At 40.9% G+C, this 20840-nt stretch overlaps 1 protein-coding gene across 1 annotated transcript in view; it reads right to left on the bottom strand.

Annotated features, from left to right (window-relative positions):
- The window catches only part of LOC119423587 (transcription factor COE3-like), a 188040-nt gene extending 168552 nt beyond the window's left edge, over window positions 1-19488 (bottom strand). The window contains exons 1-4 of the mRNA XM_037690986.1: window positions 19373-19488; window positions 16699-16855; window positions 13393-13456; window positions 13247-13302 (exon numbers count right to left, since the gene is read on the bottom strand). Of these exons, the coding sequence (XP_037546914.1) occupies window positions 13247-13302; window positions 13393-13456; window positions 16699-16855; window positions 19373-19488 (393 nt within the window). The remainder of the gene's footprint in view (window positions 1-13246; window positions 13303-13392; window positions 13457-16698; window positions 16856-19372) is intronic.
- Window positions 19489-20840: the final 1352 nt, after the last annotated feature.

Raw genomic sequence — 20840 nt, 5'->3', positions numbered from 1 at the left:
GTTGCTCAAGTAAGTAACTAAGTAGGTAACTAAGTAAGGTAACTAGGTAACTAACTAGGTAACTAGGAAACTAGGGAACTAAGTAGTTACCCAACTTATAAAGTTACCCAAACAGAAAACCTTTGCTGAATCCAGAGGTGCGCACCCTGCTGGAAGCCAGGAACACTGCCTTCAGGTCTGGAAACTCATAAGAGCCGAGAAGGACAAGGAAAGAGCTGGTTGCTGGTATTAAGAAGGCCAAGGCCACATATGCACAGAGGATCAAGGATCAATTCATCTCACAAGACCCATGGAGCATATGGAGGGGCATTAAGTGCATAACAGATTATAAAGGCAGACGTGAACAATGTCCCAAAAACCCATCTCTGCCTGATGCCCTCAACAGGTTCTATGCATGGTTTGAAGACCCGAACAGACCACTCAGTACCAGACTCGCCTCACCACCAGATGAAGAGCATCTCAGCGTGACCTCAGCAGAAGTAAGGAATACCTTCAGGAGGATCAATCCTCACAAAGTAAACCGGCCCAGACAACATCCCTGGAAAAGTGTTGAAAGAATGTGCCGATCATCTCTGCAAGGTGCTGGCAGACATATTTAACACCTCACTTACCCTGGAGACAGTTCCCATCTGCCTGAAGACTGCCACCATCATCCCAGTCCCAAAAAACTTTACAGTGACTGGTCTGAATGACTATCGGTCAGTGGCCCTCACCCTGATAGTCACTAAGTGCTTAAAAAAACTGGTCATAACTGACATCAAAACAACCATCAACATCAACAAGGACCCTCATCAGTATGTGTACCGTGAGAACCGATCAACAGAAGATGCCATCTCCTCTGTGGTCCACACTGCGTTCAACCACCTGGAGCAGAAAGGCTCTTACATCCATATGCTCTTTGTGGACTTCACATCTGCCTTCAACACCATGATCCCCCAAACACTGATGGACAAACTATCCACACTAGGACTAAGCCCCTCCATTTGCAACTGGGTACTAGACCTCTTAACAAACAGACCACAGTTAGTGAGGATCCACAACTTCTCCTCCTCCACCATAACCTTCAGCCCTGGCTCTCCTCAGGGATGTGTGTTGAGCCCCCTCCCATTTACTCTGCTCATGTATGATTGTGCAGCTACCCATCCAGGCTGTCACATTGTAAAGTTTGCAGATGATACAGCGGTGGTGGGATGCATCACAAACAATGATGAGTCCAGCTACAGGCAGGAGGTGGAACACCTGGAGAACTGGTGCAAAGAGAATAACATTCACATTAATGAGAAGACGAATGAGATGGTCGTGGACTTCAGAAGGAACAAACACACCTACACCCCCTGAACATAAGAGGATCTGTGGTGGAAGTGGTCTCCAGCTACAAGTACTTGGGTGTGCACCTGAACAACAACCTCAGCTGGAGCAACAACACCACCAGCCTAATGAAGAAAGATAATTAGAGACTCTGCTTCCTCAGGCAGCTGAGACAAGTTGGTCTGGAAGCTCAGTCCTCACCTCCTTCTACAGGTGTGCAGTGGAGAGCGTCCTGTGCTCCAGCATCAACGTGTGGCATGGAGGCTGCACAGCTGCAGAAAAAAAGCTTTGCAGATAGTGGTGAAGGCTCCACAGAAGATGTTGGAGTCAGTCTCCCCACTATCACAGACATCTACACCTCCAGATGCAGGAAGAGTGCCACCTGCATCATGAAGGACCACACTCATCCAGCACACACACTTTTTGTCCCGCTCCCCTCAGGAAGGAGGTTGAGGAGCATTAAGTGTAGAACCACTAGAGTGAGGAACAGCTTCTACCCTGAGGCTGTTAGACTCATGAATCTCTAACCAGAATAATCACTGTGAAAAATCGCATCATGTTGCTGCTGATCTGTTTCATGTTGCTGCTGATCTGTTTCATGTTGCTGCTGATCTGTTTCATATTGCTGTGTTCATGCGTGCTCATCTGCTCACACAGACTCATGTTCGTGGTGCTGTTCAATGTAAGGTTTTTATGCTATCAGTGCTTAGTTTATTTTTAGTTGATTTTTTTTCTTAGTTCATATCTTAGATGTTATCATTGGGGGTTTTTTTTACATTTTATTGTTGGATGTAACTTGGACCCTGTGTACTTAATCTCATTCCACCACATGTGGTGGAATGACAAATAAAGAATCTCTGGCTCTGACTGATATACATCATGTGCATTTAAGCTTCTGTTACTTCCTGTGAAATACGTGTTCACATGAATTTATCGTACTTACACCATTATATTCTACCATGTTGTTGTTTATTGTATTTCTTTTGAACCTTGTAAATATTGTATTTCTTTTGAACCTTGTAAATATTATATTTCTTTTTCAATATTTGGTACTTTATTTTGTACCCTTATTGCATGCTTTAGTATTTCTTGTTTTTTCTAACAAAGTTAAGTCAGGCCCTCTGGATAGATTAAAAAAAGCTGAAACATTATGTCTTATCTAAAAGACTTCTTCAGTCTGAGGGACTTCCTCAGGACCAGACTTAACTTTGTTAGATTTTTCTACCTGGATTGTTGAGCATGCATCAGGATATTTCTTGATTGTTTGTTTGTTTTAATTTTTTTATTTTGAGCCAGTCAAATTGGATGTTCTTCTCCTGAACATTTTGTTGCATTGTTGACCTTGTGTTAGCCTGCATATGTCACATAAACGACATAACACAACTCTGTTGGGTGTACACATATAGCCCTCACTTACACAATACTATTAAATAAGTGGGCACTGGGTTGTTTTTTACAGTGTACTCTCGTACTATATCATTTAACTTCATACCTCTAGTTTGGATCACTTCAACCTGATAAGAGTAACACAGGTTTCATAGTGAAGTAAATTACACAAAGTAAACTTGAACGTAGTCCACTCCTTTAATAAAGTCAAATAATGAATAATAATAAAATAAGATAACTGGTTTTAGTATTCAAACAAACACAGTGTAAACCACAGTCTATGGGAATAACTAGTGTCCCAAACAACTAAACCTAAAGCCGGCCCACATACACCCTACGTTGCAGGCCTGTATTGATGCTCGTGAACGTAGAAATCCCACAGCTCTTCACTGAAAGAGCAAAAATTAAATTAAACACAGTACCTTGTGTATCCATGCAACTTCCACCAGATTAATGCAGGCAACAGGTTGTCCTCGCTCCATGAGACCCATCCAGCTCTCCACAGCAGTACACAGAAGATAAAGGTGCAAACTTCACATGCTCATTTGTTTCATTTCCCACGTTGCCAGAGGTACTCACAGTGACCATCTGGATCCACGTGTCTCACAGTGACCATCTGGATCCACGTGTCTCACAGTGACTTTCTGGATCTACGTGTCTCACAGTGACTATCTGGATCCACGTGTCTCACAGTGACTTTCTGGATCCACGTGTCTCACAGTGACTTTCTGGATCCACGTGTCTCACAGTGACCATCTGGATCCACGTTTCTCACAGTGACCTTCTGGATCCACGTGTCTCAAAGTGACCATCTGGATCCACGTGTCTCACAGTGACCATCTGGATACACGTGTCTCACAGTGACTATCAGGATCCACATGTCTCACAGTGACTTTCTGGATCCACGTGTCTCAAAGTGACCATCTGGATCCACGTGTCTCACAGTGACCATCTGGATCCACGTGTCTCACAGTGACCATCTGGATCCACGTGTCTCACAGTGACTATCTGGATCCACGTGTCTCACAGTGACTTTCTGGATCCACGTGTCTCACAGTGACCATCTGGATCCACGTGTCTCACAGTGACTATCTGGATCCACGTGTCTCACAGTGACTATCTGGATCCACGTGTCTCACAGTGACTTTCTGGATCCACGTGTCATTATCCAGTCCGGTAACGATCCTCTGCAGCTTCTTAAGTTGCCCTCAGATATTGAAACGTCAGCTTCCAGTAGTTCTGGAAAATATCCTGAGCAAAGCTAACTCAACTGAGTTAGCTTTGCTCTAACTCTCGGTTACCTTCACAGACCATATACTTGTGGGAAATTACTATTTTCACAGGCAACTCACAAAAAATTAAATATAACTTCTTTTAAATAATGTTAACACATTTTAACCACTTTACATGAAATTTGCAATTTCAATAAAATAGAAGACTTGACTAAATTAATTTATCCCTTTGCTATTTATAATGTTAAGACTTCTTACATTTTATTATTTACCCATTTTTTAAATCTGGGTTACACCCACAAACTTGTTGGGTCTGTGTTGAACCCTGTTGGGTACACACACATCATGTTGAGTATACACACTCGACACTCTTGGCCCCTTGGCTTCATACAGCCACTCCACTGTCAGGAATCTGGGAGTTATTTTTGAAAGTGCTTTTAAATTCGACAAACAGATAAATGCAGTTGTGAAATCCAGTTTCTTCCAGCTAAGACTCATTGCCAAGATGAAGTCTTGTCTCCCTTTTAGCGACCTTGAAAAGGTGATTCATGCTTTTATTACCTCTCGTTTGGACTACTGTAATTCACTGTATGTTGGTTTAGACAAATCATCTTTGCATCGTTTACAATCTGTCCAGAACGCAGCAGCTCGTCTTTTAACAGCAACTAAAAGACACAAACACATAACCCAGTCCTGGCTTCTCTCCACTGGCTTCCTGTCCACTTCCGGATTGATTTTAAGATTTTATTGCTTGTTTTTAAAGTCTTAAAAGGTCTGGCCCCGTCTTATTTATATGATCTTATTAACATCTACACTCCAGTAAGAGCACTCCAGTCTACCAACCAGTTCCTCTTAGATGTTGCCAGATCCAAACTGAAATCCAGAGGTGATTGGGCTTTTGCGGTTGCTGCTCCAAAACTGTGGAACAGTTTACCCGAGAATTTAAAGAGCGCTCAGACTGTTGAGACTTTTAAATCTTTGCTGAAGACTCATCTGGATTTCTTGGCATTTGATCCACGCAGAGTCTGAGAACTAATTTAGAGCTGATTTTATTGTTGTTATTTGCTTTTTTATGTTTTTGAGTGGCATAGATGAATTATTTTGCTCTTTTTTATCTGTCTTAACTGTTAAGCACTTTGGTCAGCTGTTGTTTTTATGTGTTATAGAAATAAATTGACATTGACATTATACACACAACCCTGTTGGGTCTAGACACAAACAACTTGGGTCAATACACAAACATGTTGAGTCTCTACACAAATTTGTTGGGTCTCTACACAACCCTTTGGGGTATACACACAACTCTACTGGATCTAGGCCTGTCACGATAATAAATTTGGCTGGGCGATTAATTATTTCAGAAATTATTGCGATAAATGATAATATTGTTTGAGATTTAACAATAATTAATTGTCAAATTTTAGAAGAAATGTTGATTTGTTTGGAGTATAGTACTATTTTGACCACCTGATGGCAGTATAAGACTGTTTGAACCAAAGGATGGATAGTTGAGCAGGTCTTGAAGAAAAATGGGAGGGAGGGACCTTGATGTGACATGGGCTGACATGGTGACATGGACGCTCGGTGGTTTGAGCTCGTTAGCATTTTTCACACAGAGCTTTTAATAAAAAAATCAGTAAACAAGTTCTCAGTTTCTTTTTGCAGAGAAAATCAACTTCATATAAGAAGGCACAGGTTTCAACTGTGAATTTTGAAGCTCAACAAGACGGAGGTTAATTCCCGAAGTCAGCCTGGTAGCTTAGCTCATAGCTTAGCTTGTAGCTTAGTTGCTTTTAACAATCCAAAAATGCAATTTTGGATGGTTAATATGGATTTTAAAGAGAAAGGGAGGGGTCCGTGAAGAATCGGAGTTGAACCGTGTCTTCAGTAGAAAGAGAGACACGAAGAAACGATAAAGCCAGTAAATGAAAATTAGGTAGATAATTTTCATTCATCATGCGATTAATTGATTTATTGTTTATCGTGACAGGCCTAGTTGGATCTACTCAAAAACCTGTTGGGTCTGTACACAATCCTGTTGGGTATACACACAACACAGTGGGGTCTACACACAAACCTTTTGGGTCTACACACAAAAAAATTGGTATGTACACAATCCTCTTGGGTATACATACTCATTCAACCTTTATTTAAACATATTAAATCATATTGAGCCCCGAAGACTCATTTACAAGTGAGACCTGTTTGGACAGACAATAAAGTGGTGAAAGTGACAACATAGGTTTTGGAGGGAAAAAATTCCAACATGCTCTTAATACAATCCTGCTCGGTATACACACAATCCTGTTGGGTCTACACACAAACCACTTGAGTCTATATACAAACCTGTTGGGTCTACACAAAACTTTTGGGTTTGTACACAGTCCTCTTGGGTATCCATACAATCCTGTTGGGTCTACTCACAACCCTGTTTGGTCTACAATTAGTATCACTCACCAAGACACATACTGGCAGTTTGGGTTCAGTGTCCCACCCAAGGACACTTCTGCACACTGCAGGGTATCAAACCACCAATGCTCCAGTTGGAGGATAACTCCCATAGCCACTGGGCCAAGATACAAGACATTATAAAATCTACAAAAACCACACACAAATATCTATACAAGAACACACATTTTCATTTCGTCTCATGTTCAAGGTTTCCCACACTATAATGTACAAAATCACAAACACAAGACAAAGAGGGAGACATGAAAACAGAATGGACTTCTGTTTAGGAGCAAAGATCCTCACCCTGTAAGACGTTTCCCTCAGAAAAAAATAAAGTCTAAACTGTGCATTTCACAATAAAGTACAAAGTTCAGAGGAGAGCCTTTGTGTCAAGATGTACTGGATCCGTTTCAGTCTATTCACTTATTATTTTGTGTAAATCAGAACCAGCTGTGTAAGAATTCATGTTTTCATTCATCCTTTATTTCATCTATCCTTTATTGTAGGGGCCGAGATGGGGTAGAGTCAGGACAGCCGACCCAGGACCCAAAAGTCCCAGGTTCGATACCCAGCCATTCCCACATGTCGTGGTGTCTCTGAGCAAGACACAAAATCCCCAATTGCTCCCCGGGCACTTACAGAGCTGCTCACGGCTCCACCTGGGTGTATCTCAGGTGCAATGGGTTAAATGCAGAGAACTAATTCCGCCATTGTATGGGAACAGATGACCCTAACCCTAACCCTAACCCTAACCCTGATGACAACACATAGCATCCATCCATTATCTTTTACCCGCTTCTTCCATTTTGGGTCACGGGGTCGCCGCTGCCCATATCCAGCAATCACTGTGCGAGGGGCGGGGGACACCCTGGACGGGTCGCAAGTCCACAATACATAGCACTTTAATTTAATTTATTTAATTTAATTTAATTAATTTATCCAGGTTAGTCTCATTGAGTCACAAGGACTCGTTTGCAAGAGACACCTGTTTTAGACAAACAACAAAAAACAATAAAATGCAATTAAAATAAAAAGTAGTGTTATAAAACAAAAAAACTCAAGGTGCCTTATAAAACAAGGTAAAAACTCAAAACTAGGGATGCACCGATCCACATTTTTTTTACTTCTGATCCGATCCCGATACCTAAATCTGGATCTTGGCCGATACCGATCCAGTTCTGATATCACGATCATTGATTTTATATGAGGCTGTAATAATCTGCTCTCAAGTACAATCTGTACAAATCTATGCATGCATGTCCAAAAAGGCAACTTGAGGTAAGTTTTATTAATGTTGGATAAGTTTTAAAGTTAGAATTAAATCCTGCTAACACAAAACATGTTTCTTTTTATTCCTAGTTTTAAAGTGGATATTAAAGTGATTAATTTAAGTGATTGTTTGTTTAAAGTTATTTTATATATTTTTTTAATTAAGGGGCAGATATAAGAATTTATTTTTCTTCTTTCTGCACTCTTTTCATTCAATGTTTTCTGCTTGATAAATTTGTTCTGTTTATTTTCTTTCTTTTAAATGAATTAAATAAAATAAAAAAAATTAAATGGCTTTAAACATCTGCTAATTTCATGACATAAACCAACAGACATGTTCCTGTTTTTAGTTATTTACATCACTTTATAATGTAGCTGTTTTTATTTCGTTTTTTGATTATATATTCTTGTAATTTTCAATTCATATGCCTTTTTATGATTGTCTACTGTTGTACTGATAAATATCTCCTGGAGGGTTAACTATATCTTGTCTGCAAGTATAAAGCTGCGGAATCCTTTGTTTTCTACCGATAGTGGTTGGTCATTAATTATGATGAAGCTCCGGGGCTTCAGTGGTGTGTTCTTCTCATTCAGTCTGAACCAAGCACTCTGATTTTGGTCAGCCGCCCTCAGTCTGCTCCTCCTCCGAGACGGGCAGACCAAGTGGGGCATATTGGGCGTGGCTGGGTTGGACTGCCTGCTTTGGATTAAGCGAGAGGAGTGAGCCGCTGAAGCCACGGAGCTCGAATGTCCAACGTAAAACTAACTTTACCATGGTTTAATGTGGTGCTATGGCTCTGCAGACATTGCACGTTGCTATCTTGTTTTGTGGTGTTTCTACTGTAAAATACTTCCACACTGCGGACATGTTTAGATGAAAAGTTGGTTAGCCATTGGCCACAGTGCTACTGCACGTTGTAGCTGGCTGCAAACTATGAACTGGATTTCCTGAATGTAAGGAGGGTCTTATTACTCTGGGTTCGTGAGACACGCCTCCGTTCAGGAAATCCATTCCATAGTTTGAAGCCAACTTGCAGAGCAGTTGGCAGGAAATCACATGTGGAGAAGTTTCAGCAGACACAGACATGTTTCATGGATCAGATATCTCTGCAGGTTGGATCGGAAAAATCAGATACGTAAATTATGCTGGTATCAGAGCCTGATACGATACCGGATTGGATCGGCCCCATCCCTACTCAAAACAGAACATATTTGCTTTGATTTTTTAATGACCTTATCAAACGTTTAATATCTCCATGAGATCAAAGTGGTCAGCTTCAGGTCTTTTTGCAAGGTGTTCCAGGTTGCACGAGCTGAGTAAGAAAAGGCCTTAAACAAGTTCAGTCCGTACTAAGGGGAAACTGCAGGTAATGATGGCCTGAGAGTGCATGTTGTAACAGCACTGATGACGTGACATGTGGGAGGAGATATAAGTTAAGCAAGATCTATTTCTGAAAAAGAAACCCAGTTTTAATTTCAGTTTCTTTATCAATTTTTCAACATGTAGCTTAAAAGAGAGATGTGCATCAAGTCAAATTCCCAAGTATTTATAAGAATCTACAAACTCAATAGGAACAAGATGCATGGATGAGAGAGGAGGAAGAGTTGCTGGCACCGACTTTCTGTCGGAAAACAACATCCCTTTGGTTTTGTCAGCATTTAGCACCAGTTTGAGATGGAATAAGTCTGACTGGATGATGTCAGATGCAGACTGTAGAAGCTGGAAAATCTTGGCAACTGTGTTAGCTCGGCAATAAACAGCTGCATCGTCTGCATAAAGATGCAAGGATGTATCAGGAATGTTTTGACCTACATTATTTATATAAACTGTAAAGAGAGTGGGACCTAAAACTGAGCCTTGTGGCACACCATTTGTGACCGTTAGGTAGATAGATGAAGTACCATTGTGTCAAACATATTGAGAGATCGTTTGAGAACCAACCAACAGTGTGATCTGAGAAGACGGTATCTGAGAGCTTGTGTCAGAAGATGTGATGATCTACAATATCAAAGGTTTGGACAGGTCTAAGTAAAGTGCAGCTCAGTAATCCTTAGTGTCCAAAGTTTCAACAAAATCATTAAAAACCTTTAGCGAAGCAGTTGTTGTATTGTTTCCTGAAGCCAGATTAGAGAGAATATAAAAAATTAAAGAGTCCAAACACTTTTTGACTTGAGTATTTATAATTTTTCTAAAACTTTAGCTAAAATACAGAGTGTGGAGATTGGTGGATAATTATTCAGTATAATGGGGTCTCCTCTCTTCAATAATGGCAACACAACAGCTGTTTTCCAAGCATCTGGGACAGTATTATGTTGTATAGACAGATTAAAAATAAAGGATCGGTCGAGGTCCCACTTAACAACGACCGCAACCGGTGCTGTTGACAAATAGGGTGCTAGAAATTGTGCTGTTAGTTGAAGATCACGAGGAGGGAAACGTGTCAGGATACAGAGGGAGAAGAGGAAAATGAAGAATGTAGGACTGAGGGTTGCAACTCTAAATGTGGGGACAATGATAGGCAAAGGTAGAGACCTGGCTGACATGATGCTGAGAAGGAAGGTAGATGTTTTATATGTCCAAGAAACCAAGTGGAAGGGCAGAAAGGCTCGCAGCATTGGAGCAGGGTTCAAACTATTTTACCATGGTGTGGATAGAAAGAGAAATGGAGTAGAGGTTGTCCTGAAGGAGGAGTTGGCAAAGAATGTAGTAGAGGTGAAGAGAGTGTCAGATAGGATGATGTGTCTGAAGGTAGAAGTAGAAGGTCTGATGCTAAATGTTGTCAATGGTTATGCTCCACAGGTTGGATGTGATGTGGAGGAGAAAGATACATTTTGGAAAGATCTGGATTAAGTGATAGAGATTATTCCCAGGGAGGAGAGAGTGGTGATGGGAGCAGACCTGAATGGACATGTTGGTGAAGGAAACAGAGGATGAGGAAGTGATGGGAAGGTTTGTTGTCAAGGAAAGAAACCAGGAAGGACAGATGATGGTGGATTTTACCAAGAGAATGGAAATGGCTATAGTCAACACCTATTTCCAAAAGAGGGAGGAACATAGAGTGAGCTATAAGAGTGGAGGAAGGAGTACGCAGGTCGACTACATTCTGTGAAGAAAAGGAAACCTGAGGGAGATTGGAGACTGTAAGGTTGTGGCAGGGGAGAGCGTGGCCAGACAGCATCGGATGGTTGTGTGTAGAATGACTGTTGTTGTGGAGAAGAGAAAAAGAGTAAAATCAGAGAAGAAGACCAAATGATGGAAGATGAAGAAGGAAGAATGTTGTGAGAAATTCAGAGAGGAGCTGTTAAAGGCTCTGGGTGGTAAGAAAGAGCTTCCAGATGACTGGACTACTACAGCAACAGTAATTAGAGAGACAGGTAGGAAGGTACTTGGTGTGTCATCTGGACAGAGAATGGATGATAAGGAAACATGGTGGTGGAACAGTGAAGTGCAGGAAGATGTTCAAAGAAAGAGGTTAGCAAAGAAGAAATATGACAGAGAAAGGACTGAAGAGAAGAGACAGGAATATAAGGAGATGGGACGTAGAACATAGAGGGAGCTATCCAAGAAAGTTCAATCTGGTCCTCTGGACATTCAAAAAAAAAAAAAAAAAAAACAAAGAAAAAAAAAAAAAAAATGTAGAAACGTTTCGTCTCTCATCCAAGAGACTTCCTCAGTCTGAGGTGCTGTTTTCAGCTCAGTCTCTTAAATAGCACCTTCTCAGAGTGGATCAGCCAGTTTTGCTGCTGACAACCAAAACCAACTGATCACATGCTCAAGAAGGACCATCAGCCTAACAATGGATCATTAGCACACTGATGGCTGTTTACTATTCAAAGAGGGTTGAGTGATACCAGCAATCACAGCATTGTAAGAGGGGGACAATTGAACCCAATTGAGAAGGTGCTATTTAAGAGACTGAGCTGAAAACAGCAGCTCAGACTGAGGAAGTCTCTTGGATGAGAGACGAAACGTTTCTACATTTTTTTTTTTTTTGCTTTGTTTTTTTTTTTGTTTGTTTTTTTTTAATGTCCAGAGGACCAGATTGAACTTTCTTGGATTTTTCTACCTGGATTATTGAGCATGCATCAGGATATAGAGGGAGGTAGCTAAGGCAAAGCAGAAGGTGTATGATGAGTTGTATGGGAGACTGGACACTAAAGAGGGTGAGAAGGACTTGTACTGATTGAAGAGACAGAAGGATCAGGCTGGAAAGGATGTGCAGCAGGTTAGGCTTGTTAAAGACAGGAATGGTAATGTTCTAACCAGTGAGGAGAGTGTGATGGGAAGATGGAAAGAGTACTTTGAGGAGCTAATGAATGAAGAGAATGAAAGACAAAGAAGAGTAGAGGTTATAGAAACAGTGGACCAGGAAGTGGGAAAGATTAGTGAGGGTGAAGTCTGGAAAGCTCTGAAAAGAATGAAGAAGGGGAAGGCAGTAGGACCTGATGACCAGTGGAGGTCTGGAAATGTCTTGGAGAGATGGTAGTGAGGTTTTTGACTCAAATATTCAATGGCATATTTGAGGGTGAGAAAATGCCTCAGGAATGGAGAAGAAGTGTGCTGGTGGCCATTTTTAAGAACAAGGGTGATGTAGAGTTGTAGCAACTACAGGGGAACTAAGATGATGAGCCACACAATGAAGGTCTGGGAGAGAGTTGTGGAAGCAAGACTTAGACGAGAGGTGACTGAGCAGCAGTATGGTATTATGTTGAGAAAGAGCACCACAGATCCAGCTTTGCTTTGAGGATGATGATGGAGAAGTACAGAGAGGGTCAGAAAGAACTCCATTGTGTCTTTGTGGATTTAGAAAAAGCATATGACAGAGTGCCGAGGGAGGAGGTGTGGTGTTACATGAGGAAATCTGGAGTGGCAGAGAAGTAGTTTAGACTGGTACAGGACATGTATCAGGACAGTGGGGAGGTGTGCAGTAGGAGTGACAGATAGCTTAAGGTGGAGGTGGGAATGCATCAAGGATCAGCTCTGAGCCCCTTCTTGTTTGCTCTGGTGATGGACCGACTAACAGATAAGGTCAGGCAGGAATCCCCATGGACGATGATGTTTGCAGATGACGTGATCTGTGGTGAGAACAGGGAACATGTGGAAGAGAACTTGGAGAGGTGGAGTTATGCACTTGAAAGAAGAGGAATGAAAGTCAGCCATAGTAAGACAGGGTCCATGTGTGTGAATGAGAGGGAGGAGGTGGAACAGTGAGACTACAAGGAGCAGAGGTCACAAAGGTGCAGGACTTCAAGGACTTGGGGTCCACTGTCCAGGAACATGGGGAGTGTGGTAAAAAAAAGTAAAAAAGTTTAAATGACAGTAGTGAGACCAGCTATGTTGTATGATCTGGAGACAGAGTCATGGACAAAAAGACAGGAGAAAGAACTGGAAGTGGCAGAAATGAAGATGTTGAGGTTCTCCTTGTGAGCAAAAGTACCCAACCCAGTGTACTTATGAGGCATATTTGTGATAAAGAGATGTAAAAGAGACGAATTGCCAGGACATTTAGAATTAGGACGAGTGGGACTATCAACAATCTGACTGTGATTGAATGACAAACAACATGCTTTAAATTCCTCAGACACTGAAGCTACGTCACCTGTTTGGTCATTGAGTCAATGAGTCGGACGTACAGGTCCTGCTCGGTTCTGACGCCTGCACACAAACCAGCAGCAGTTATTTTTACAGATGCTGGGCCATCAGGAGTCTTTCAGCCACTCTGTGTCATTAAACAAGTGCACCCACCATTGCTGTAGAGAAGCTGCAGTTTGTAATGAATTCCATTGTTGGTCTTCTCTCCACTCGGCTCCTGAAACCACCGAAGAAGAATGCGTTAGATTTATAAAGCCTGGTCTGATCGGGGAATCAGTGTCCCAGGAAGTAGTGTATCCCTTTGATTCAAACTGAAGTAAAAACCCTCCAAATAAATTGTGACGGTAAAGCCTTCTGTAATATTTCATTCAACCTTCATTTAGACAGATTAATCCCATTGACCCTCACGGACTCATTTACAAGAGAAACCTGATTTCAACAAAGAATGATGACAAGAATAGACAATTATGAAAGAGGAGTACAGATTTTTTTTCCACAAATTAAAATAAGATGGAAAAAATAGCAAAAACAGCTAGATTATAAGGTGAATGTAAAAAACTAAAAACAGGAACATGTCTATGTTGGTTCCAGGAACTTAACAGATATTTTGAAGCCACTTAGAGAGGTCAAGGACGAGAGCTTCAGATGTTTTTACAAGATATTCCAGGAAACAGGAGCGGAGTAGGAGAAGGTCCTTTTGTCTAGTTCAGTCCTCATTGAGGGAACACTGCAGGTAATGATGTCCTGAGAGCGCACGCTGTAGCTGCACTCACACAGAGACATGTAGGAGGAGATGTATGAAGGCAGCAGACCAGGAAGTGATTTAAAGATGAAGATGTACCAGTGAGAGAGTCTGTGTGAAGTTAATGGTGACCAGTTAACCAGTGAATACTGGGTGCAGTGGTGGGTACGGTAGTTAAGCCAGTTATGAATCTTAGTGCACCATGATAGACAGCATCCAACATCTGCAGCATCCAACATCTGCAGGGTTCTTGTAGGAGCGTTCATGTAAATAATGTCACCGTGATCAATTGAGGGAAGGAAAGTCACAGATACAAGGTGTTTCCTAACATTCAGGGTTAGACAGGATCTGTTTCTGAAAAACAAACCCAGTTTAACTTTCAGTTTCTTTACCAAGTTTTCCACATGGAGCTTAAAAGAGAGTTGTGAGTCGATCAAGATACCCAAATATTTATAGGAATCAACAAACTCAATGTGGACACCATTTGAGGATAAAATCGGAGAAAGAACTGCTGGGACCAACTTCCTGTTTAAAAAAGCATCCCTTTGGTTTTGTCAGCATTTAGGACAAGTTTGAGGTGGAACAAATCTGACTGGATGTTGTTGATGCAGATTTCAAAAGCTGGAAAGCCTTAGCAACAGTTTTAGCTCGACAATAAACAATTGTGTCATCAGCATAGAAATGTATGGATGCATTAGGGATGTTTTTACCTACATTATGTATGTAGATTGTAAAGAGGGTGGGTCCTAAGACTGAGCCTTGTGGTACACCATTGTTGACCTTTAAATAACTGGAGGAAGCACCGTTATGTTGAACACATTGCCTCCGGTCTGAGAGATAGTTAGAGAACCAACCAACGGTGTGATCTGAAAAACCAGTTCTGAGATCTTCTGACACAAGATGTTCTGATCCACAGTGTCAGAATCTTTAGACAGGTCTAAGAAAAGTGCAGCACAATAATCCTTAGCATCCAGTGCTTCAACAACGTCATTAAGAACCTTCAGTGAAGCAGTGGTTGTGTTGTTTCCTGAAACCAGATTGATGTGGAGGTAAGATGTTAAATGAGTCCAGGTCATTTTTGATTTGAGAGTTTATCAGTTTTTCTAGAACCTTGGCTAAAATGCAGAGTTTAGAGATTGGTCCATAGTTGTTCAGTGAGGTGGGGTCACCTCCCTTCAGCAAAGAAGAACAAAGGCTGTTTTCAAGTGTCTGGATGGAGTTTTGTCTCATGGAGAGATTGAAGATGTGGGTCACAGGGACTGTGATGATATGAGCAGCCAGCCTTAAGAAATAAGGTGGAAGTTCATCTGGACCTGCAGATTTTTTAGGATCAAGATCTTTTAACAGTTTATTGACCTCACTGACTGAGAATGGAGAAAAAGAGAAGCTGTGATTAACTGAGGATTGACTTGTAGGAGGGATTTGATTTGTAGAAGTTTGGTTATTAAGTGAAGTGGCTGATCTTCCATTAGTAACTGTGTCAAATAAAGAACTAGAAGCAACAAAATGTTTGTTGAGACAGTTCAGGATCTCGTGCTTATTTGACACAGGAACAGAGTTAACGAGAAGTTGTGATGGGAGGTCAGATGATTGGGGGGTGCCTGAGAGAGATTTGATGGTTTTCCAGAATCTGTTAGGGTCATTTAGATTTTTGGAGGTCTGAGATAAGAAATAGTTGTGTTTTGCTGCTTTGACAGCAGTTGTGCATTTATTTCTCATCTGTTGAAAACTCAACCAATCAGTGTCTGAGTCAGATTTTCTCGCTGCAGCCCAAAGATGATCTCTCCTGTGCAGGAGGTCAGCTAGCTCTGGAGTAAACCAGGGGCTGTCTCGTCCCTTTATTCTGAACTGACGAAAAGGAGCATGTTTGTTCAGGAAATAAATGAAATTATTATGAAAATAGTTCCAAGCAGAGTTCACGTCATCAGTTAACAGAATACGATGCCAGTCAAAGTGAGACAGATCCCAGAGGAATGACTGTTCACAAAAACGTTTCAGATCCTTTTTTGAATTAATCTGGGCTTAGAAGGTGGAAGTTTAATATCTCTCAAAGCCGCTGTCACACAATGATCACTCAAAATGTCGGCGAATACACCTGTACCAGGGAATTTGTGAGGCATATTAGTTAGACACAGGTCTAAGATGGAAGATTGCTTAAAATGGAAGATTGCTTAAAATGGAATATTGGCGAGCTGACAGAGAGGAGTCTTTCAGCCCTTCATGTCACGTTTGTATGAAAATAAGAAAGTTGACTGACAGTTGACGCAGAACCGAAAACGACCGTCAGAACGTCATGTGGGGTAAAACAGGACACTAGTTTATTTTTCTGTTTTTGTTGGTCCACCGTTCCAGACAAATCCTAAAAAACTGGCAGAATTTTAAGAATTTTGTCAGAACCATTTCTAATACTCCCATAAACTCCCCATTAGGTTCTGCCCTGCATCCTTCCTTCAGAGCCCAATCCACCCGTTACAAATGCACCTTTTGATTCCATCTTATGATCCAAGAGTTTTTGTTTCTTTGATAATAGTTCTTACAGGTGTTGAGCTGCAGCTTCTTGGAGGCACAAATACAAAATATATTGGATTTATTTTTAATTGCAGAAACATCACAAGTTTTTTTCAACCTGACGGGATGACTTTATCAAGTGTCTGTGGCGTTCAGTGGGTGTGTTTGGTTTGCACAGCGGCTCCTCCCTGCTCCTTTGTGTGTCATACCTTTTCTTTCTCCACAAAGTCAACGTAGGCAGTGCGTTCGATCTCGACGGGCTGGCCCTGCCGATCGTACAGCGCCAGGACAAAGTGGAAGAAGTTGGATTTCCTTAGGTTGGACGGTGGCTGCTTCTCAAAGTGAGCTCGGGCTAACCCCACCCCGCTGAAACAACAGAGACACACTGATGAGCAGGAAACACACTGAGGTCATGACCTCTGCAGAACGCTAACCTCATGTGAACATAAGATATTTCTGCTCTGCTTTGTGGACATGAGCCAACATTTCTTACTGAGGTCCACAAAGGAGCACCAGAAAAACGAAATGTGGGTTTAGAAGGTTTCTTTCTTTTAGGTGGATTCAATTTGTGCTTCCATCCTGAAAAGACCTCACTCCTCTGCTGGGGATCATTGTCTAAAATCTGTACTGGTTTGTTCCAAACAGGAAAACATCCCATGAAACAAGCTGAAACCTCTTTAAGCCTTCAGATTGTGAAAAAACTTGAGTTTGTCTCGGGATGTAATGAAGGTCTTCCCTGCAAAGCGTGAATCGAGAGCTCCTCTGAGACGGTGACGGGCGGCTGTTTGTGCCACAGGAAGAAACCTGTAAATGTTTGTGTGTGAAGATAAAGCCATAAACAAAGGAGGGAAGAAAGCTTGAGCAGCTTCAGGCCAAAAGACACGGAAACTTCACCCTGAGCACGGACTCACAGGCTCCGGTCACGACTGATTAATATTCATGGAGAAGAAGTCAAACTGCAGCTTCGACCTCCACGCTGAATCTGCTGCTCTCTCTGCAGACAGCGTTCATGTTTTACACTGAAACAGCTGCGGCAAACACAAATACACAACATCTGAACCAGCCATTCATTACTATTATTGATATTATTATATCATCATCAGTAATAATTATATTGTTATTGTTAATGATAGCATTATTTTTATTGTTATTATTAATGATATTGTTATTATTATTTATATTATTATATTATTATTATTATATCATTAATAATCATATTATTATTGTTATTGTTAATGATAGCATTATTTTTATAGTTATTATTAATGATATTATTATTATTGTTATTATTATTATATCATTATTAATAATTATATTATTGTTGTTGTTATTATTGTTATTGTTAATGATATCATTATTTTTATTGTTATTATTAATATTATTTTTATTGTTAATGACAGAATTATTATTAATGATAGTATTATTATTATTGTTGTTAATGATATTATTTTTATTGTTATTGTTAATTACATTATTATTATTGATATTATTATTATTCATTCAACCTTTATTTCTACAGGTAAATCCCATTGAGCCTCGAGGACTCTTTTACAAGAGAGACCTGGTTTAACAAAGAATGATGACAACAATGAACAACAGCAACAACAATAAACAGTTATAAAAAGTTATACAATATTTTTTCTTTTTTGTATTATTGTTGTTGTTGTTTTAATTGTTAATTATATATTTTTTGTTATTATTTTATTAATATTATTATTATTTATAAAAAATATTTTAAAACAAATCTTTTAGAACCAAACTCTTTTCAACTTATTATTTCATGCACTTTAACCAGAACTTTATGAAATATTGTGTAATAATCAGGTTGTTTTGTTTTTGTCAAGTTAAACTAATTCATCAGAATAATTTTTCTGCATGAAGAGATTAATGTTCAATTTAAATATAATTTTTACGAGTGTGTGTGTGTGTGTAAAATATATAAATAAATATACATATAATAAATAAATAATAGTAATTTGAGGAAAAATCTTAACAAAGTTGACTTTTTATTTTATGTTGCTGTAAGAAATAAAAGTAGTTACTAATAATGAAACAAATAAACATGAAGTGTTTCATATTTACACCAGATTTTATTTGTAAAAACATCTACAGTTATTTTTTTATTAAATCTAAAGATCATTTTTATAAGTTTGTTTTCTTTTATGAAATTGTTTAATTTTCTTGACATAAATTAGAATTTATTTTAAAGCTCAGATGGACGTGATGGCAAAAATGTAAAACATTTATAGTTTTATAAACGTTCCACACATCTGCAGCATTTCAACCTGAGAGAACCACAGCATGGAGTGGACAGATGTTCTGCAGATGTTCTGCAGATGTTCTGAGCTCTGCAGCTCGGACCCGTGGTGACCCGAACGCGATGGTTGTTGCAGTGTGTCGCTGGATTCAAGTCCGAGCTGCAGAAGAAACAAGATTTACAAAGTGCTCTTGGCAGAATCTGCACCTTCGAACAGTTTCAGTAGTTTTTGGGAGAAGCCGGACTTTATATTTGAGTTCTACGGTTTGGACTCGATGAGCGAAAACAAGGTAAAGAAGGAAGAGAAGAACGTCTCGGCTCTGTTTTTAAACTGAAAAAAGGTTGTTTTTTTACTTTGTTACAGAAATCTAAAAAAAAAACATGTCAGTTTCTAAAATTTGCTGAAATAAATGTGTAAATTTAAAAATAATGTTTTTTATATTTTTTTCTCTACCTGCAAATAAATAAAAAAATAAAAATAATTATTATTCTGTAATGAGTAAAATAATTTTTTCATCACTTGAATTTTTCTTTTGACAGCAGGAATGTAACAGCCGAACTGATCTGAGCGCAGCCGAGCGCAGACACTACAGCTCCCAGAATCCCCTGGGAGCGCCAGCATTTACCTCTGAGCAGCCGTGTTGGCGTCCACCACGCCGGCCGAGTGCATCCAGGAGCGAACGGCCAGCGGCTCCTCCTTCATGCTGGCCCCCCGGGGCAGGTTGTCCTGGATCCCGAACATCTTCACCACAAACACACCAGAAGAAGAAGAGCCGAAGTCCAGCAGAGAGACAGGAAGTCTGCGGGACAAACCAGAGCTTCAGGCTGGTCCACTTGTCTCCAAAAAATGTGAGGATGTGAACGGGACCAAGAGCAAAAGGAAAAACAAAAAAGTGATCAAATGTGACCAACGCTCGGGTTTAATGAACTTTGTTTATGTCTTTCTGCTTTATTTCAACTTTTCTGTGAACAAACGACCAAAAACACGGGTGTAGAAGTTTTTTTACAAACTGTCAGTCAGCCGACATGTTGAAACCCACAGAGGCAGAAAGGAAGGAACGAGGAGGAGGAAAAGGAAACAAAATCCTCAGAGAAAAGCAGAAGAAAAGCCGAGTCGGCTCCGGAATCGAACACCAGCACAAAGTCTTTTTTCTTTTCCCCAAAGAGAGGAGGAGAGGCGGCCCGGGATGCAAGAGGAACTCTCAGCCCTGCGGCCCCACAGGACTGGACGCCAAAACCCAAAAACCCCACGGGTCTTCCTCCAAGTCCCTGACATCACAGTGGAGGGCGGGGCCTCGTCAAAAAAAGGAGAGAGAGAGAAGGAAGGATGGAGGAGGAGGAGGAGGAGGAGGAGGAGGAGGAGACAGGCCAATCAGGCAGAGGCAGAGCAGGTGTGTGTGCTGCTCTGGGTCCCACCAGTGAGACAACTGGGTTCTGTGGAAGCATCACAACCACACACAGAACCATGGACGATCAAAACCAGAACCTTCAGAACCTGGACCTTCAGAACTTGGGCTTAAAGAACCAGCACCTTCAGAACCACGACCATTGGAACCAGGACCTTCAGAACCAGGACCATTAGAACCAGGACCTTCAGAACCAGGACCACTGGAACCAGGACCACTGGAACCAGGACCTTCAGAACCAGGACCATTAGAACAAGGACTTTCAGAACCAGGACCTTCAGAACCAGGACCATTGGAACCAGGACCTTCAGGACCAGGACCATTAGAACCAGGACCTTCAGAACCAGGACCACTGGAACCAGGACCTTCAGAACCAGGACCATTAGAACGAGGACTTTCAGAACCAGGACCTTCAGAACCAGGACCTTCAGAACCAGGACCATTGGAACCAGGACCTTCAGAACCAGGACCATTAGAACCAGGACCACTGGAACCAGGACCTTCAGAACCAGGACCATTAGAACCAGGACTTTCAGGACCAGGACCATTAGAACCAGGACCTTCAGAACCAGGACCATTAGAACCAGGACCTTCAGAACCAGGACCATTGGAACCTGGACCTTCAGAATAAGGATCATTGGAAGCTCTCGACCTTGACCTGTGGCTTCAAACATGTGTTAAGTTCCTG

The sequence above is a fragment of the Nematolebias whitei genome, chromosome 17, assembly GCF_014905685.2.
Source record: "Nematolebias whitei isolate Nwh7 chromosome 17, NemWhi1, whole genome shotgun sequence".
Classification (NCBI taxonomy): domain Eukaryota; kingdom Metazoa; phylum Chordata; class Actinopteri; order Cyprinodontiformes; family Rivulidae; genus Nematolebias; species Nematolebias whitei.
The sequence above is the reverse complement of the archived record's forward strand: the minus strand, read 5'-3'. Positions and strand labels throughout refer to the sequence as shown.